The following is a 19,178-nucleotide window of genomic DNA, read 5'->3' as shown; positions in this document are numbered from 1 at the left end:
TCTCTTAACTACTTTTTTCAGTTGAAGCAACTGTTCAGGTCTAATCCTCATCTTTAAACCACATTTTTTTCTTCCATTTAATTTAAATTTAGGTTCTGGCTCATCAGATTATGTTTTATATTATTTGATGGTTAATCTTATTTAATTCAAGTTTTATTTCAGTCTTCTCAAACCTGAATTTATGTCTCTTCCATGAAATTAGCATCAGCTTAATATGTTGATATTGTTTCTTATATCTAACAACTCGTCAAGAGAGTTATGATTTGTGAAGCATCTTATAGTTGCTTGGGAACAAACACTCCATTAATAATTAGTTTGTGAACAGGCAAATTAAATGGAAGTACATAAGACTAGCAGCAAAATAAGGAAAAAAGGTTTTTCTTTTTTCAACAGCCTAAGTAATTGAGATAGATTTGAAATTATTTCTTCTACATTTACGTATAAAATACATAAAAAACAGCATTTGTTTTTGACACAAATCTCACTATTTATTTAAATTAGATTTCTTTATGTATTCAAAATCATAGTGCTTTTTTTTTCTTTATTTAAATATAAAGGAAATAATTTGTTTTTATTCATTTTTGAGTTGAGTTTATAAAGTCTTCATTAAAAGGTTTTTCTTTGTTCTTAACCTTTATTTTTGGGATGTTTTTTTTTTTTTTTGAAATTTAATTTTAATAAATGCATTTTTGTAACTCATTTTGAATGATTAAATTGCAGTATTTCCTGATATGTTTAGTGCAATGCAAAAATATGTTTGTTGCATCATGAAAAGCTAGTTGATCACCAAACCTGTTTAGTGGTTAATATGTTTTAAAAACACTGCAAAAATGCATGCAAATATCATAAAATGTACTTCTTACTATCTGTAATTAAATTTTGGTGATTTAGCACAAGAAACAGCAAAGAAGCTTTCACTGTATTTGCTAATTAATCATCTGATCATTTACGTTTCTGATCTGCTATTCATAATTTTAGATCCATGTAAAATTCCCGGCATCTGTGGACGAAATGCTTTCTGTGAAACTAGGAATCACTCACCAATATGCCGCTGCCATGAAGGTTATGATGGAGATCCAATTGTAGGCTGCCGTCCCTCTGATTACTGTGCCAGTAGACCGTGCCATCACACTTCAACATGCCGCAATAAGTTTGGAGGTTTTGAATGTTACTGTCCACCGGAAAGAAACATTGGAAATCCATATGCTGATCCTGGATGTAAGTTGCTCGTAAAATTAAAAATGTCGAGTAGATCGGCTATCCTTCTTCCAGGGGTGGGTACAATGGGAGGGTCATGGTAGTCGTGACCCCCCCCCCCCCCACCCAAACCATTGACAATATTGTTTGTCCACATTGTGCTTAAATAGTAGTCTTTACTAATAATAAAGCTGAAAGTCTCTCTGTCCGGAGAATGTCTGGATGTCTGTAGGATGTCTGTGACGTGCATAGCGCCTAAACCGTTCGGCCGATTTTCATGAAATTTGGCACAATGTTAGTTTGTAGCATGGGGGTGTGCACCTCGAAGCGATTTTTCGAAAAATCGATGTGGTTCTTTTTTTATTCCAATTTTAAGAAAAAAACTATCATAAATTACGAAATTATCATAACGTGGAACCGTAACATGGGCACAAGCCAATTGGCGAGATACGAAATTATCTTAACGTGGAACTGTAACGTCAGTACAAGCCAATTGGCGAGAAAATTCACCATACATTATTTGTAAATATACAGGCGAACCAAAAGACCTTTAATTTTTCTATTACGGGCGATGCCGTGCGGGTGCCACTAGTTTATGAATAAAATGTCATTCATTTCAGTTAGCTTTTCAACTCATTAATTATTTTAAAAAGTTAATATTTGAATTCTTTATATTTACTCATGAAATTAATTAGTAACATGTATTCTCTACTAAGTGTAGCATTCCTGACCCATTTGGTACTTTTTATTGACACTTAAGCACTTACAGAAATTTTTTGCACCAAAAACCGTAGGTTTGTTGGGGAGGAAGGGGATCATTCATCAACATGCCCCCCTCCCTAAAATGGTAGCATGAATCCGCCCTTGTCTTCATTGCATCTTTTCTCAAGTTTTTATACATTGAAAACCTCTATTTTATACAAATAAATACAAATACAAAAGTGACGACCAGCAACAGGCTCTGGGCCCAGCTAGATTGGTCCTAGTCAATTTACAATCCCCAGTGAAGATCAATGGCCCTCTTAAAACTATCTACTTCCTTGCTCATTACCACCTCTTCCGGTAAACTGTTCCAAGGTTCCACAACCCTGCTAAAATAATAATTTTTCCTAACATCCATGTTAGCCTGAGATTTAAATAGCCTAAAACAATGACCCCTTGTCCTGTTTTCAGTGCTAAACTTCAGCCCCGTAACATCATTCATTTTAATAAATTTAAACAACTGAGTCATGTCCCCTCGGTCTCTTCTTTGCTCGAGACTGTACATTTTTAGCCTTCTAAGCCTGGAATCATAGTCTAAGTGAGAAAGTCCATTTATTAGCCTTGTAGCTCACCTTTGAACCCTTTCCAATACATTAATGTCTTTCTTAAGATAAGGAGACCAAAACTGAACAGCATACTCCAAATGAGGTCTTACCAAACTTCTATATAAGGGCAGAAGAACTTCATTAGATTTGTTTGAAATAGATCTATTGATAAACCCAAGCATCTTATTGGCCTTGTTACTAGCAATGCTGCACTGTTGGCTAAACTTTAAATCCTGACTTATTAAGACCCCCAGATCAGTAACTTTGTCTGCCTGACTAATGACTGAACCTTGCAAATAATAACTTGTACACTTATTTCCATGCTCTAAATGTAGCACTTGACATTTCCCAACATTAACAGCCATACCCCATTTATCAGCCCACTCCGTAATATGATCTAGATCCTCTTACAGCTGTTTTGCTTGTTCTTCATTTTCTACAGTCCCCATAACTTTGACATCATTGGCAAAACAATTCATGTTCCCAGAAATACTTTTGTGAATATCGTTCATAAAAACAATGAACAAAACAGGGCCTAACACTGATCCTGGAGGAACCCTGCTTAAAACCTCACTCCAATTAGAATAATTTCCCCTTACAACTACCCTTTGTTTCCTTCCGGTCAGCCAGTTTTTTACCCAAATGAAAGTTTTCCCTCCTATTCCTATATCAGCTAATTTGCTAAGTAGAGCAACATGCGGTACCTTATCGAAAGCTTTTTGAAAATCAATGTAAGCAACATCTACAGGCTTCTTATTGTCCAAAGCCATGGTAACTTTATCATAGAAATGTAATAAATTATTTGCACAAGATTTACCTTTCCTGAAACCGTACTGAAAACTAGTCAATAGATTATTAGTCTCTAGAAAATTTACTATCTTAATTTTTATCAATGTTTCAAAAATTTTGCAAACCACCAAAGGTAGACTCACAGGTCTATAATTTCCCGCACTCCCTTTAGACCCTTTCTTGAAGAGCGGTGTAATGTTAGCCAGTTTCCAGTCCTCTGACACTGTCCCTGAGTTATAAGAAGCATTGAAAATATTTAGGATTACATCTGCTAATTCCTCCGCACATTCAACTAAAATTTTTGGATAAATATTATCAGGTCCCGGAGCCTTAGTCTCTTTAATTTTTTTCAAATGAAGTAAAACGTCATCCCGGGAAAATACAGAGTCCTCAAGCTGTACTATAGCTTGTGTCTTGTTGGTGTCAACTGTTAAGATACAGTTATCGTTAAAAACACTCGAAAAAAAGTTATTAAGAACATTAGCAATATCACTATCGTCCTGAATTAAAATTCCGTGCTCATCAACCAGTGGCCCAATATGACTATTTTGAACTTTCCCTGAATTAGCGTATGCAAAAAACCTCTTGGGATTCCTGTTTATGTTATCTGCCAGTCTTTGCTCCAACTCTCTTTTCTGAATCTGTACCAAATACTTAAATTTACGCCTTGCCTTACAATATTGGAGCCTATCTGCACTGTGACCTGTTTCTCTAAACCTATGAAAAGCAGCTTGCTTGTAATTTAAAGCGTCTTTAGTTTCCCTGGAAAACCACGTTGGCCAAATTTTAGTGTTGACACCCTTTCTCCTAAAAGAAACATGATCCCCAACCGTTTTCGCTAGCTTTTCCTTAAACTCTGCCCACTGAAGATTCACATCGCTATTGTCCAATCCAGAAGAAAAAACTGCTTTCAAACTCTGCCTAAGTGCCACAAAATCAATTGTATACTGACAATCTGCTTAGCTGTATACTTGTAAACAAATCAGTATTTTGTTTAGGGTATTAAATTTTCAATTAAAATTGTAACTTGAAAATGTGCTTTAAACATTCTGAATTGTTTAATATTTTACTACTTTTTGTAAAGTACGATATTTTCTGAGCAACTTTACCTAATTTTATATTTCCAATTAAAAGAAATTATACACATCATAATTCGTAACTGTTGTCCTTTTTAGATAAAATAATACAGGATTTATGGCTAATGTTATTAACAGAAAATTAAAATGGAAAAAAACAAGAATTTTTATCTGAGCCATTTTTTTTAAATTATAATTTTAAGCGTAACTTAATAAAATGTTTTGTTTTTTAGGCCGCAGTGAAAACGAGTGCCCTCAGGGTGATCAGGATTGTCCCTTCACTGCTTACTGTGATCGAACTACTATTCCACCCATGTGCAAAAGTAAGTGCTACAAAACATTATGTCACAAAAAAAAGTGATTATTGACAAATAAAATAACTCTTTGCTCTTTGAAATGCATTTGTACTGAACCCATTTCTGTTATGCAGATCCATGCCAAGCAAATGATGTGTGTGGAGTAAATGCTTTGTGTAGAGTGGAAAACCACCGAGCTGCCTGCTACTGCTTGCCTGGTTTCTCTGGCAATCCTAGGGATCCAGTTAGAGGTTGTACCAGAGGTAAGATATTAAATTGTTTTTACAATCAATTTTTAAAACATTTAGTCCATACTTCTTTAAATTGTAGATTTGTGCAAAGAAAATTAAGTACTTTGACTTAGCCTCTCTAGTTTTTAAGTGGTATTTTTATGTTCTAAAAGATATAATAATTCATACTTATATATAGTGTGAAATTGGTAATGAAGATTTTTCTTTTTTTCAGTTACTGTGGATTGTTCAACTGACAATGGATGCACATCTGGGTACATGTGTGTAAACAAGCGATGCAAGCGTAAGTAAAATTTGAAAGTATATTTTACATTGTAAAGGTCTGGTGTTCTTGAAAATGAAAATTTATTTCTAATATATTTAGTTATGTACTATTTATCATAATAGAAAAATGGTATAACAAGCCCTTGCTGAAGCCAAACCTATTAGTGCAGAAATCTGGAACAATTTACTAATGAAATTAAGTAAACTATTCAAAGAGATGATTAAAGCTCACATGAAATGAAAATATGCATTATTTGAATGGTAGCATGAGAAATGTTTCCCTCATCGATTTTTCAGGACAAGAAGTAGTTGAGTGTTATTTTAATTTAAGAACTATTTTTTTTATCTGTGTTGACATTAGCTTCAGTGATATGTACAACCACTTACAATTGCAATTTATTTTGTGAAATCCTAAAATAGCTTTGACAATCTATCCTAGGGTATCCTTCAAAAATACATGTAAAAAAAAAGTTAATCCAAGATAACGGTCCACCCTCAATACTTTTAGACTTGTGGATGCTAATATACTGGAAGAATTTTAGCTTCCTATTTCAACTGAAAGAAGGTGGTCAACCCCAAACCCAGTCCTCCAAACTTCATACATATAGGAAAGGGGGTTAAAAAAATACATTGAACTGAAAAAACAATGCTACATACACGTATTACATTGGGACCCCAATTTAACAACCCTCTATTTAATGAATTTCACGTTTTAACGAAACTTTTCTTTTTCCTCAACTAAAATGAAGGCAAAAACACCTATTTACCGAATAATTAACCCCGAATTAATGAATTATTTTAAGAGCTGAAAAAAATTTGTTTTGTTAATTTGAGTTCAAAAATTTTGAATTGTTTTCCAAACGTTATATCCATATTGTCCAAAATAAAAAAGACTTTTCTTGGAATCAATCAGCAATTTTTGACGGCCAAGGGAGCAACCAACGAATATTGATTTTGATGCGGAAAAGCGATTGTGAAAATTCCGTTAAAATTTACTTTTCAAATGCTTTATATCGCCTGGAAACTGTAAGAACATATCTCATGTAGCAGGCTGCAAATTGCAGCCTGCTGTCGACGCAGTATTTTCTACTTTCCATAAAGTTGAAAGAGAACTATTTCGAGTCAAGTATCAAGGAAATTGTCAAACATCAGACATCATTACTTAGGTTTAGTAGTTTAAAATTTTAAATTAACTAGTGTGTAATAAGTGGTGAAATGCTGAATAAAAAGTTTCTAATTCAGTTTCATTTTCTAATTATGGATATTTTTGCGCAGTTGCTTATTAGGGGTTTTATATAAGGTTGGGGCATTTTTTTTTTTTTCATTTTTTTCACACCCCGATATTAGGAGAAACCCTGAATTAACATATAAAAGTTTTGGTCCCGATGAATTCATTAAATAGGAGTCCGACTGTATAATATACACTAGTAATATGCATATGCATTGCAATTATAAAAATTATTTACAAAAAAAAAAAAAACAGCTGGGGAAATTAAATGCTTCTAAACTTGTGGCATTTTTTATAATGCGGTTAATGGGTTAAATTAAGGTGTTATCCAGCCCCCGGCTTAAAATTTGAGTAAGAAGCTAAATCCTTTACAGCATAATACTATCAGTAAGTTTTAAAAAAATAAGGAGTGGCCTGGAATCTTGCTGAAAAAAGTTTTTTTAAACCACCCTAACATATCCGTTATAGTTTTTGTGTTTAATTACTCTGCACTCTTTTAAAATAAATATACATTTCGTTGCTAAATCCAAAGTTCATTTTATTGCATTTTCTTTCTTGATATTAATGCCTGAAATAATCAACAAAAGCTTGACTATTCATTTTCAGTTCGTTGTCGATCTGATGAGGACTGCGCTAACAAGGAACTTTGTCACCAAGGTCAGTGTGTCATTGGATGCAGAGAAGACAAAGAATGCTTATCTCGTGAAATTTGTGCTTCAAACAAATGCATTGGTAAGTTCAGTGTCTTCAAATATCCTACTGGTTCAACAAATGCTGCTTTGCAGCTGGGTATCAATACCTTCCTTTAGTTTTCTGTATTTTTCTTTTTTTTTCGAGGCCCATTTTAAGAAACTTCTGCATTGCTACTTTAAAAAAGAAATTTTTATTAAAAAGTAATGAAGATTTTAAAAATTACCTTGTCATAGCCAGTGATGTTCCCATCACTTTTTCTGAGGGTATGTGCCCAGCAATCCATTATGCGCAATATGTGTATGCGATCATATACATATATCTAAAAAAAATTGAGAGTATTCAGCGTGTATGGAGTATAATAGCAATAGTTGTAACTTCTATCTGAAATACAAAAAGTTCCACCTGAAATGTTTTCGCATATGAAACTACAATGAACTACCAATTATCTGCCGTCTTCCATACTTTTGAAAAAAAAAGCTATATTTCATGAAAAATGAGCTGTAACGTTGATTATTCATGCTGTTATTGTTGCATCGTTATGAATGTTTTATGTGTGTATTTATTTATTTATTTATTTTCATTTTAGAATATTTAGTACTTTCGGCAAATGATCTGATGTTTTCTGGTAGATTATAAAACTAATTTTTGGATTCTATGTTTGTTTGTTTATTTATTCATTTATTTCCTTTTCCTTTTTTCTCAGTTGGCTGCCGAATAGATGATGATTGTTCCTTTTCAGAAGCTTGTATTCTAAATATTTGCACAAGTAAGATAGCATTTTTTATCAATAAAATTTTTTACTCAAAATTAACCAATGACATTGTTTTAAAGTAAAAAATTATATTATTTCTTCTGTTTGATAACATTATTTGTGATTGTGTCTGTTATTTAATTAGATCCATGCGAAAGCTCTACTGCTTGTGGAACTAATACTTTGTGCAAAATTCAGAATCACCGACAACAATGTAGCTGTGCACCAGGATTCACTGGAAATCCAAATATTGCTTGCCAGAGAAGTATGTCTCAGTCCTTACATTAATTCATACATTAATAATTAATTGTGTGTGGGGTGTTTTGTGTTTGCCCTCAAAAATGTTGATTGAACCTCGTTATCAGGGCCTGATTACTAAATTGGCCTACTAGACAGTGGCCTAGGACCCCAGTATTTAGGGACTCCCAAATGGCTGAAATTACTTAAGTCTATTAGCAAAATTTATTTTAGCCAATGGCTAAAGCTTGAATACAGGGGACCCGAAAAAATTATTTGGCCTAGAGCCCATCAATATCTTAATCTGCTTGTTATTCAATATGCTTTAATTATAATTTTCTAGAAAAGTTCAAAGTGAGAATCAGCACGTATGCCAATGAATATTGTACACAAAATTGAGCAGTTAATTCAAGGCTTTGAAAGCCTTTTTAAGTTGTTTTGAAAATGTAAGAAAGCTAGAAAGCAATAAATAATGCCAATAGGATGAACGTGGGTACAAAAGTATCCAATCAAAAAGGGAAAAGCGCAATATTAACCTGTCTAATCAGGAAACATACTGAAAAGTGCTTTCCAAAGTTGTTTACAAGTAGCCCACTAAAAATGACATAAATATTCCTTGTCTCTATGGTCTTTTTTTAAAAAAATCCTGTAAAGATTTTTATCCTTAGTTGCTGAAATAGCTTGCATGTTAGAAATTTTTAAATCTAGTTATAAGTAGTTTTTTTAATACATCTTACTCATTAAATTTACTTTTCACAGTTCTTCCATCTTGTGCATCAGAAGCTGACTGCCCAATTAATCATTATTGTTTAGACGGAAAATGTAGAGGTAGGTTGATTCACAACCACTTTTATATTAAATCTTTTCTCTTCTATGTTGAATATTGTAAGAGGGTTTTGATTATATTTCAGATATTATTATTTTTAATTCAATCTAACCTATGATTTTTTTATCTTAACTTAGTGGAATGTAGTACTGACAACGAATGTGGCACTGGTGAAAAATGTGTTAACAATCATTGCTTGGGTAAGTAGTGCAGACATCTTAATTTATTGTAGTTTTCTTCAAAGAATGTTTTATAAACCATGATTTTGCTCCTAAGATTTTATAAGAAATTTTTTCTTTTCTTCGAGTGCAATATATATATATTTTTTTTGTAGTTCTTTGTCGAAGAGATCAAGATTGCCAAAATGGTGAGATTTGTATCAGGAATCATTGCCAAGGTACATGCAAATACTTTACCTTTTTTTCATGCCTGATAATATTAAATTAGAATAATTTATTTTGTCTTAAGAGGAATTTTTAAATATAGTTTTAATCAAAGATTTTTGTTGCATTTTTAGCATAAAACAGTCACAACTAACATTTCTACTTTGACACTTATTTATCATACTTTATTACTTTTAGTTGGATGTCGTACAAACGATCAATGTCCTGACAATCTAGCATGTGTGAGCAACCAATGTAGAGGTAAGTACTGAGTTTTAAAAACATATAGTTTTGCATTTAATGATTGTGCTATATGTATTTACTGAATTTTTATTGTGAGTGCTATTAAATGTATCTTAACTAATAATAAAGCTGAAAGTCTGGATCTCTGTTATGCACATAGTGCCTAGACCATTCTTTTTGTTTTCTATATTCTTGCTATCTTGAGCCAAATACATATTGCAGTTTCATGCTATTAAAGCTTTTTTTTTTAAATCCACTTTAGACCCGTGTGAAGGCAGTGCTACTTGTGGTCCGAATGCGGAATGTCGTGTGAATGACCATCGACCTGTATGCAGTTGTCGTGAAGGCTTTGTTGGTAGACCAAATGCAAATGTTGGCTGCATCAGGCCTCAGATTGTGTGTATAGATGAACCATGTCCACCTGGACTCACTTGTCATAATGGTCAATGCAGAAGTAAGTTATTATTTTTTCAAGCAAAAATTAATTAAATGTCATCTTGTTCATTCATAACCTTACTGTATGTTTTTTACTATTTTCCAAATTGTTATCTAGCTTCATTTTGATGTTTAAAGGTTTTTATATAGAACTGCTGGGTTATGATTTCAAACTTACCCCTCAGGCCCAGAACCTTGAACATTTGGATCATATTCTGTATGATTTTACTCTTTACTGCAGTTGCTTACTAAATGAAATATGATTATTTCTATGGAAATAGTCTGATGTTGCACTGCTCCTCTCAATAGAAGCATTGGTTTAAACAAAATGTTTATGATGTTCAATGAAATGAAAAGCAATCTTGTTTTCTGTGTCAGTAAAATAATGCAAAAAATCAATCGACATTTTGAATTAAGCTATTATCTTTTCTATGGCCATGCAAAACTTTTAAAATATTTCTTTTTAGAAACATTTGGGCTGAGTGTTTATTTTTAAAAACTCCATGGGGGTATGTGGGCGAAGCGTCTAGGGTTCTGTTTAACCATTATTGTTTTCTATGGCCTTTCATGAAAATTAAAAAAAAATCCAACATTTGTGGGTTAAATATTTATTTTGTAGAACATCGAAACTTTTCCACTCATGCATTGTGAGGCATATATACACTGGTGTGCAAAAATTAAGGACGAGACGGTTTTTTCAATATAACTTCGTACAAAAGCTTTCCAAATCAACACATTTAATACCGTAAGATCCTCAGTACGTAAGGACATGTGTAATGTAAGCAACACTTACTAAAAGAGAAATCAGAGGGATAAAAAGAAGCTTTATTGAAAAAGTAGCATGGAGCGCAATGCGACTGAAGGCCGAAACATCCCTGTGATGGGTGTCCAGCAAGAAACATCCGGTCTTTAGTAGGGGATATGATCTCCCCCGACTGCTAGGCAGGTTTCACAGCGTCAGCCCATGCTGAGAATGAGGGTGTCAATGAGTTGTTGAGGCATTGCTGCCCATTCGTCTTGCAGCGCCAATCGAAGCTCCCGAATCGTTACTGGTGGTAAGGTAGGAGCTGCCAAGCGTCTGCCCAGAAAATCCCATACATGCTCGATGGGATTGAGATCCGGAGATCGTGCTGGCCAATCCATACGTTCAATATTCTCACTCTCTAAGAGCTGTTCGACAGCTACTGTGCGATGACATGGTGCATTGTCGTCCATGAAAAGGAACTGTGGACCCATAGCGCCTCTAAAAAGACGCACATATGGAATAAGAATCTCGTTACAATAACGGGTCCCGTTGACTGAACCTGCGTCAAAGATGTGAAGGTCTGTACGACTGCCAAGCATGATGCCTCCCCAAATGAGAACACTGCGACCTCCATACCTGTCCCTTTCAATGATGTTCGAGGGATGATTGTGGCTTCCCCCGCTCTCTCCAGATGAGTATGTGATGAGAATCGCTACCCAGACTGAATCTACTCTCATCTGTAAAGAGTACTCGTCCCCATTCATTGTCTCTCCAATTCCGGTGTTCCCGGCACCACAGAGAACGCCTTCTCCGATGGGCAGGCGTTAGAGGTACACACCGTATAGGGCGTCGTGCAAACAGACCACCACAGTGCAGTCTTCTGGCCACGGTAAAACGCGATATCAGTCGTCCAATCGCCTGTGTCGTGTGTCTAGCGATTTCTCCCGCTGTCTGCCGCCTGTTTCTTCTGGCCTGTAAGACAATATACCGGTCATCTGCGGGTGTGGTTCCTCGTGGATGACCACTACTGAACCCCCGGATAGCTGTTCCTGTAGTTTGAAATTGTCTCCAAAGTCGTGAAACGATGCTGTGAGCAATTCCGAACTCTGCAGCCACACTTGTCACACTGCGGTCTTCCTCCAACTTCCCAATGATTCGACCTCGGGAAAAAGCATCCAGATGTCGCCTAACAGATTGATTATTCGCCACTTCTCGCTGAGGCAGCAACTCGGTGTGATTTTAACTGCTATACGGCGTGCAATCTCTTTGCCAGAAATACTGATCTTACACCGACAACATGCTTTATACTATTCAGATACTCCCCCATTACGTCTGCCTGCATATCTGCGCATGTGCTACCGTCCATAACCTTACTTAATCTCCTGATTGGTCTTTCTGTCCGCTCTGCCTCTTCGTGCTGCTGATATGCTAATTTTTCGACTTCGTCCTTAATTTTTGCGCACCAGTGTATGTTGTATAAGAGTGCCAATTTAGGTAATTTTAAAAGTGCTTGATCTGTTAAATGATGTCATTTAAGTCTGATTGTCCCCGCCACCAGTGTATTTAATACAGGGTTTAAATATCATCGTAAAAGCTTTTTCTTTAACCCAATGAGTTTCTCAATTTCATTTAGTTCCATCCTTTTCAACATACAATAACATAACTTGCATAAATATATTGTGTTATTTTGAGCGCATAAAAATGCAAAAAAAAAAGCACTTATTTTCAAATTTTCTTTTTGTTTATTTCATATAAATACATATATTTTTTGCGTTTTCCTTTTCAGTGCCATGTAGTAGCAGTCGAGATTGTGCAGTGAACGAGAAATGTCTTGAAAATCGTTGCTTTGTACAATGTTTACGAGATCGAGATTGTTACTCAGGAGAAATATGCGAGCAGAACTTTTGCAGAGGTGAGCTGGAAAAAATATATATATTACTGTGTTTATATAGCTCAATGTAACAGCTTTTAATGCTGGTGTTTAGCGTCCTTTTCTTATCCTTTTGCATGTTTGAAGATTACAATTCCCTAAATTCATTAATTTTCTCTCTTTCAGTTGGATGCCGGGCAGATACAGAGTGTGCTTTCCATGAATCTTGTATCAATAACCACTGCATAAGTAAGTGCTGATTGTTAATCATCTTAGAAAAAAAAAATATTTTTGCAGTTTTATATTACTGCCTGACCATGTTCGCCATGGAGTTGGCAAGCGACCCATTAAGATGATCTATCTGAATGAGGAGGAAAAGGAAAAATGTGATGCTGTGTTTTATTCATTTCAATGTGACTTTGATTAATTTAGAGCCAAACACAGATCTGTAACAGTAAACTATCATCCCTGCAATTTAATAGTTGGATCTATCTGTCCTTATAAACCGGATGGTCATTCTCACAGATAGTTAAACTATCTACTGGACTAACTAAATATTGGACTATCTAATCTAAACATGCTATTGGATAAGCTTTAATGAAGAACTTCGTTTGCTAGTGTTTCTGAAAATTTTTTCTTAAATTATGAATTTCTTTTGAAAATGAAATTAATATAAAAGAAATGCTAAATATTACATAGGAAAAATAAAACAAATATGCTTTTATCTTAAAAATATGAGTTAAAATGTTTATATGTTAAATATTACATTCTTCAGAGTAGGGTAATGAATGTAACATCATCAAAATAAAAGAATATTAGTTTTTCTGTTTATATGTTTCATTACATTTTGCCATCCCAAGAAAACTTTTGGTGAAATATTTCAATATTTATTCACACTAAATTAAATTTCTTTATGTATTTTTATTCAATATGATTTATTTATGTCTATTCCTTCACCATTCACAGATCCATGTGACAGCCCTACTGCCTGTGGTACCAATGCACATTGTGATGTCCTTCAACACTCTATCCGCTGCTCCTGTCCTGCAGGCCTATCAGGTGACCCATACACAAAATGTGATCGTGAATTACAGCGTTGCAATGCTGATGATAGATGTGGTCTTGGACGTTTCTGTGAAGATACTTTGTGCAGAGTATGTCAATAAAAATTTTTTTTATGTGTTTTGAATATGTATTGACAAATTTCAAATTACTGTGTTTTACCTTCCTATGACAGCATCTATCTTTCACTATACACAGGGCTTATTTTGCTCAGTTGTTTATCTTCAGACATATGTGATAGTTTGTTTAAGCATAGAACCATAATTTTGAATGGTATAACCAGTTGATATTCCTGCTACTGAAAATCTTGTATTTATGTTTATTTTGAACTTAAAAATACAAATCTATTTTATGGAGATTAGCATTCATGACTTTAATGCAAGAAATCTTTAATCATGAATGAAAGTTTTTCAGTTTTAAGGTTTGAAATATTTATTGAAAAAGGACAGTGCAATTTGTTCTTAAACTATTTGTACAGATGATTTCAAATCTCAGTACACTATAATAGAGTTTCATACATTTCAGATTTAAATTTTATCATAATCAAATGTAAGATCAGTGGAAAAGTATTACATTACCTAATGGTAACGAAATCATTAAGGTTAAAATACATGCTGTTGTGTGAAGGTAAAGCACAGTATCTGCAGAAATGAAGTTCTGAGATATTTGAAGAAATGTGTTTTGGATTCCATACTAACAATAGAGAAATGTTGGTATTTAATGTTTTTCCGTACGTTATTTTCAGAAAACCAAATAAGCAAGCTTGCACATTAAAGCTAAAGTACAAAAGATGATAAAAATGCAAAAAATGACATACTTGAAATTACTGCACTTTACCTTCCCATGACAGCATCTATCTTTCATTATACGCAGGGCTTAATTTCTAACGAAAGAAGTGCTGGAGCCCTACAGTCTTCAAACTTATTTTTCTCACACAAATGGCCCCAAAATGCATCTAAAATGTTAAAGTTCTCATAAAATTTAAGAGAAGAGCAAGAGCTCAATATCTACAACTTTTTATTGTACAAGATTATTCTATAACTCATTTTCTCTTAGAACTACAATAGTTCTTTGAGAAAGATTTCCCCATTAGGTGTCAAACTTTTAGTTTTTTTAACTTCCAAAACTTTTTATTCTATCTCATTTATGCTAAATTCTACTCATGTATTTAAGATAGGATGAAATTATTTCATTTATAAAATTAATTGCATTAAGTCAGGACTTCTGTTATTTTAATTTCTTTCTCTTCAACTCTTTATGTAGATAGTATTGATTATTTAAAAATGTATTTATTAATGTTTGAATTTTTTAAACCTTTGATATTGAGAAATGCTTTGAAATTCAAACAGGTGTCATGCTCTTCAGATTCTGAGTGTTTAGATGATGAGAGATGTATTGAGCGCAGGTGCAGTGTGTCGTGTACAACTGATCGCAGTTGCCCCAATGGTTTTGTGTGTGAATATGGACAATGTGTCTCAGGTATATTTTAAACTTAAAGTATTTTAATGTCAAAGTATGTTTTTAAAAAATGGTTTTAGGTCCTTAAAAATCCGTGTACTTTCATAAAACTACACTAAAGTTGTAGGATTTTTTTTTTAAATTTAGTAATAATTATTGAAAATGCTATTTCAATTAAGTCAAGCTAGAATTTTCAAATGGCAAACTTAATGGCATCTATAAATTAGTGCATTTTAATTTTTATTATGCTATCAAAATATTATATGTGAACTGAGTTGAATGTTTCAAATTTAAAGAAGTGTGAACTACATAAAATTACATTCATGTCATAAATTTTGCTTGCTTAAATGAGCTATGCAAGATATCTAAACTTCAATTTAGAAACTGGATGTCACTAATAATTATTCCTAAGCTACTGAAAATCAAATTTTACCTTGGAAAAAATCAATTTCTCACTCAGAGTCCTTGAAATACATATTCAAAATAAAATTGTTTATACAGACAACTTTGAAGTTATTCTAATTTATTCATTATTTTATATCAGGTTGTCGTCGTGACGCCGAATGTCCTCTGGAAGAAGCTTGTATTAATGGCCAATGTTTGGACCCATGTGCAAGTCCAACTGCTTGTGGCACAGGTGCACGCTGTCATCCAGCAGACCATCGTCCTGTTTGCCAGTGTCTGCCAGAGCACACAGGAGACCCACGAGTTGAGTGTTCAAGGGTCGAATGTGTCATTGATGCTGACTGTGGAAGTGGAAAGATTTGTCAGAACTACCGCTGCTTAAGTAAGCTACTTTTAATATAAATAAGTTTTAATGTAATAAGTTTTTTCTTACTTTACTTCTTTGCCTTACGATTTAACCATTGTCATCCAGAATGATCAGTTGCTGCAGGCTCAATGAGAGAAAAGAAGAGCATCATGTCCACTGGCATTTAAGCAATGCATGACAAGTTGAAATCAATGATACCAAAACTTGAAACTTTTTATACAACTTTTATCCACAAAATTTTTCGGACATACGTAATAACACTGGTTATTTATGCCATGGGGTATATAGGGTGTGAATGTGTTGATATTTTATCTGCATTTATTTTTGCAAAGTTATAGTTCTCAAATTATCAGTTTTCACCTGCCTACTATGTGTACAGACAGTTTAATTTCTTTGTGGGAGGAAGAAATGTCTTCCCCGACTTGGTAACACTTGGGATTGCTCTGGCACTCTTTCTTAGTTGTACTTGTTTGGGTTTCTCATTATTGTAGACAAGTATTAATATTCATGGTTTGAGAGAGCTTCAAATTATAAATATTTTATTTTTGTTTAGATGACTAACATATTAACTCTCAAAGCTAAGTTTTCCACAGGAAGGAACTTTGTGAACTTGTTTCAGTTTTAATAACATTCTTTGTGGATAGCACTGCTCTCTAGTTTACTTTTTTTTTTTTTTTTTTTTTGCATCCTAATGTTAAAGACTTGCTTTCTAAATTGTACTTAGGACTATGACCCCAAAGAGCTCTGAAGGCCTTTTGAACTCAGTGCAGCTCTTTAACTGTGAAATTAGTATCTTACTATATTTAATATGTGTTATAAAAAATCTAGTCTTTATCTGAAATAATTACCCCAAAATGTTTTTTCTATTTTTTTTCACACTTAATCAAATTAAATGGAAGAGAAGAATGTTTAATCAATCTATTGAATTGCTTGAAAAATTCCAAGTTTCAATTATTACTTTTAAATTGTTCCGTTATGAATTTTTGAGTAACATTGTACTTTGTTTTAATAGTTGGATGTCGATCAGATCCAGGATGTCTTGATAATGAAGTGTGCATTAGTCGCCAATGCCAGCGGCTATGCATGTTCAGCACTACTTGTGGTTTGAAAGCGACCTGTACTGCTGGTGGTCATCGAGCTCAATGTTCTTGTCCACCTGGCTATACTGGAAATCCAGTTGTTGAATGCAGAAGAAGTGAGTGTCTTATTTCCAATAATAATATTATGGAGAATGATGATGATGTTAATACAAATTTTAGCCTAATTATTTTAATAATGATGTACAAAACAACAAATGAATTGTGAATCACTAACACTTCAAAATATAAGTCAATAAAACTTGATTTCAAATCAAATATCAAGTGTTCCAGGATACAAATATTGTTATCAATGAGCATACTTAAAATATTCAGATTTAGTTTTTTTTTTATTTACTTTTAGATTTTTTGAGCAATGGCAAATTAATCTTTTAACTGCTTGAAGCTACAATTATACATAAGAAAAATGTTTATTTTAGTTGTTAATTGAAAAAAATGTTTTTCCAATGTAATTTACCTAGCATTTATTTCATGATCGAAAACAATAGTAGTTAAGTGATTGTATCATTTTATTTTTAATTTAAATAAATGACACTGATTATTATTATCTATTATACAATATCCTGCTTTTAATCTTCAATAAAAATGGAAATTAAGAAAGCTGTATTTTTTCAAGCAAAATATGTTTATTAGATTCTTCTGGCATTTCATAACATTCAATATTGTACTGATTTTTGGCATCTTGTAACAATTGTTGTTCTGCATTTATGACTATATTATTTCTTCTTTTCTGTAGTTGAAGGCCTATGTGATACTAGTTCTGATTGTGCTCCTGGTAAAGTGTGTATCAATAAACGATGCGAAGGTAAATATTTAGTTTACATGTTTTCTGAATTAGTTTGAACCATCTTAATTTATTCCTTTGAAGGATGTTTTTTTTTAAACATCTACAAATTTAAATGTCATTTTTTCAAACTTTCAATTGTTTAAAGTTTTTATTATTTTTAAAATTAAGTTAGCATACAACTCTTTTTATTATTTACTTAACTATTTTGTCTATGCATATATTTTTATTTTCTCCTTCGGTTATTCTTTACCATTTTACTCTGTGTTGATGTTTTATTACTACTTTTTAGTACCATTATTTCAGTACGTATTTTGACCGTAAAACTTATATATAATCCTATTATTATAATAATGTTATATCATTAAAAAATAGGATTATTATTATAATAATGTAATATATTCTCCTATTATTCTTACAACAAATTTAAATATTTGCTGTACTTGAGTTATTTTTCAACTAATAAAAGTAGATTATGCTACATTATTAAGAAAGCTCACACACTGCATTATATATATATATATATATATATATATATATATATATATATATATTTGTAAAATTCTACTTGCAGTGCAATTTTCTGCAGCTCTAAACGATGAGTTTATTAATTGTTTTCACTTTTCAATGTGAAATTAATAAAGTTTTCTAATATTTCAGATGATGTTGAGTGTCACACTGATGAGGATTGTCATTTGGGTCATATTTGTCAAAAGAATAAATGCTTTGGTATGTAATAATTTGATTTAAGTATTCATTAATAATTTAATTTAAGTAGGGGAAGGTGGGGCAAGATTGAATAGCGGGGTAAGGTGAGATACTGAAGCTCCTAGGAAGGTGGGTGCTATTATCTTGCAGAAAAGTAGTGAAGTAGTTGCGTTGGGAGAAGCAGAAACCATGTTTTGGTCGAATCAACCTAGTATTGCGCTGCATTTGCAGTGCACAAAGTTTTTCTCTCAATTTTCGTGCGTTTCGCCGTGCTCTTATTTTGTTTCAACACCTTTCCAAGTGTAGTTTGGTGAGTACGATTTTACTAATGTTTGTATTCTCATATAATCGTAATCCGCAACTCTAAAGGATAAATTTACAGTTATTTAATGTAATTTTATTTATAATCTGAACTTGAATCGACAGTGAACACGCCAAATGGCGTCAGTGGGGCAAGACGAGATATTATACGAGGGGCATGATGGAATACTATCTCATCTTACCCCCACATGTATTGCGATTTGTTTCTTATTCTGTTGAGATTTCTTAAGATAGTGAAAAGAAAGACGAATATGGGAATTTGCTCACTAGAATCGATGCAACATGCTATTGAATGCATAGTGAGTGGAGAAATGGGATTTCAGAAAGCATCCCGAACTTATAATGGACCACAGGCTACACTTCATAGAAAAGTGAAAGAAGCTGA

At 33.2% G+C, this 19,178-nt stretch overlaps 1 protein-coding gene across 1 annotated transcript in view; it reads left to right on the top strand.

The window, feature by feature from the left end:
* The window catches only part of LOC129228208 (fibrillin-1-like), a gene marked incomplete at its 3' end in the record, with an annotated part of 107,463 nt that overhangs the window by 40,162 nt on the left and 48,123 nt on the right, over positions 1–19,178 (top strand). Inside the window, 20 exon segments of the mRNA XM_054862873.1 lie at positions 979–1,218; positions 4,603–4,692; positions 4,800–4,928; positions 5,131–5,199; positions 7,015–7,140; positions 7,805–7,867; positions 7,998–8,117; positions 8,849–8,917; positions 9,053–9,115; positions 9,250–9,312; positions 9,497–9,559; positions 9,804–9,995; positions 12,508–12,633; positions 12,778–12,840; positions 13,558–13,745; positions 15,003–15,132; positions 15,656–15,898; positions 16,896–17,078; positions 17,717–17,785; positions 18,425–18,493. Coding sequence (XP_054718848.1) covers positions 979–1,218; positions 4,603–4,692; positions 4,800–4,928; positions 5,131–5,199; positions 7,015–7,140; positions 7,805–7,867; positions 7,998–8,117; positions 8,849–8,917; positions 9,053–9,115; positions 9,250–9,312; positions 9,497–9,559; positions 9,804–9,995; positions 12,508–12,633; positions 12,778–12,840; positions 13,558–13,745; positions 15,003–15,132; positions 15,656–15,898; positions 16,896–17,078; positions 17,717–17,785; positions 18,425–18,493 — 2,358 coding nt within the window.

Source organism: Uloborus diversus, chromosome 8, assembly GCF_026930045.1.
Source record: "Uloborus diversus isolate 005 chromosome 8, Udiv.v.3.1, whole genome shotgun sequence".
Classification (NCBI taxonomy): Eukaryota; Metazoa; Arthropoda; class Arachnida; order Araneae; family Uloboridae; genus Uloborus; species Uloborus diversus.
Note: the sequence above shows the minus strand (reverse complement) of the source record. Positions and strands in the feature narration are given on the sequence as shown.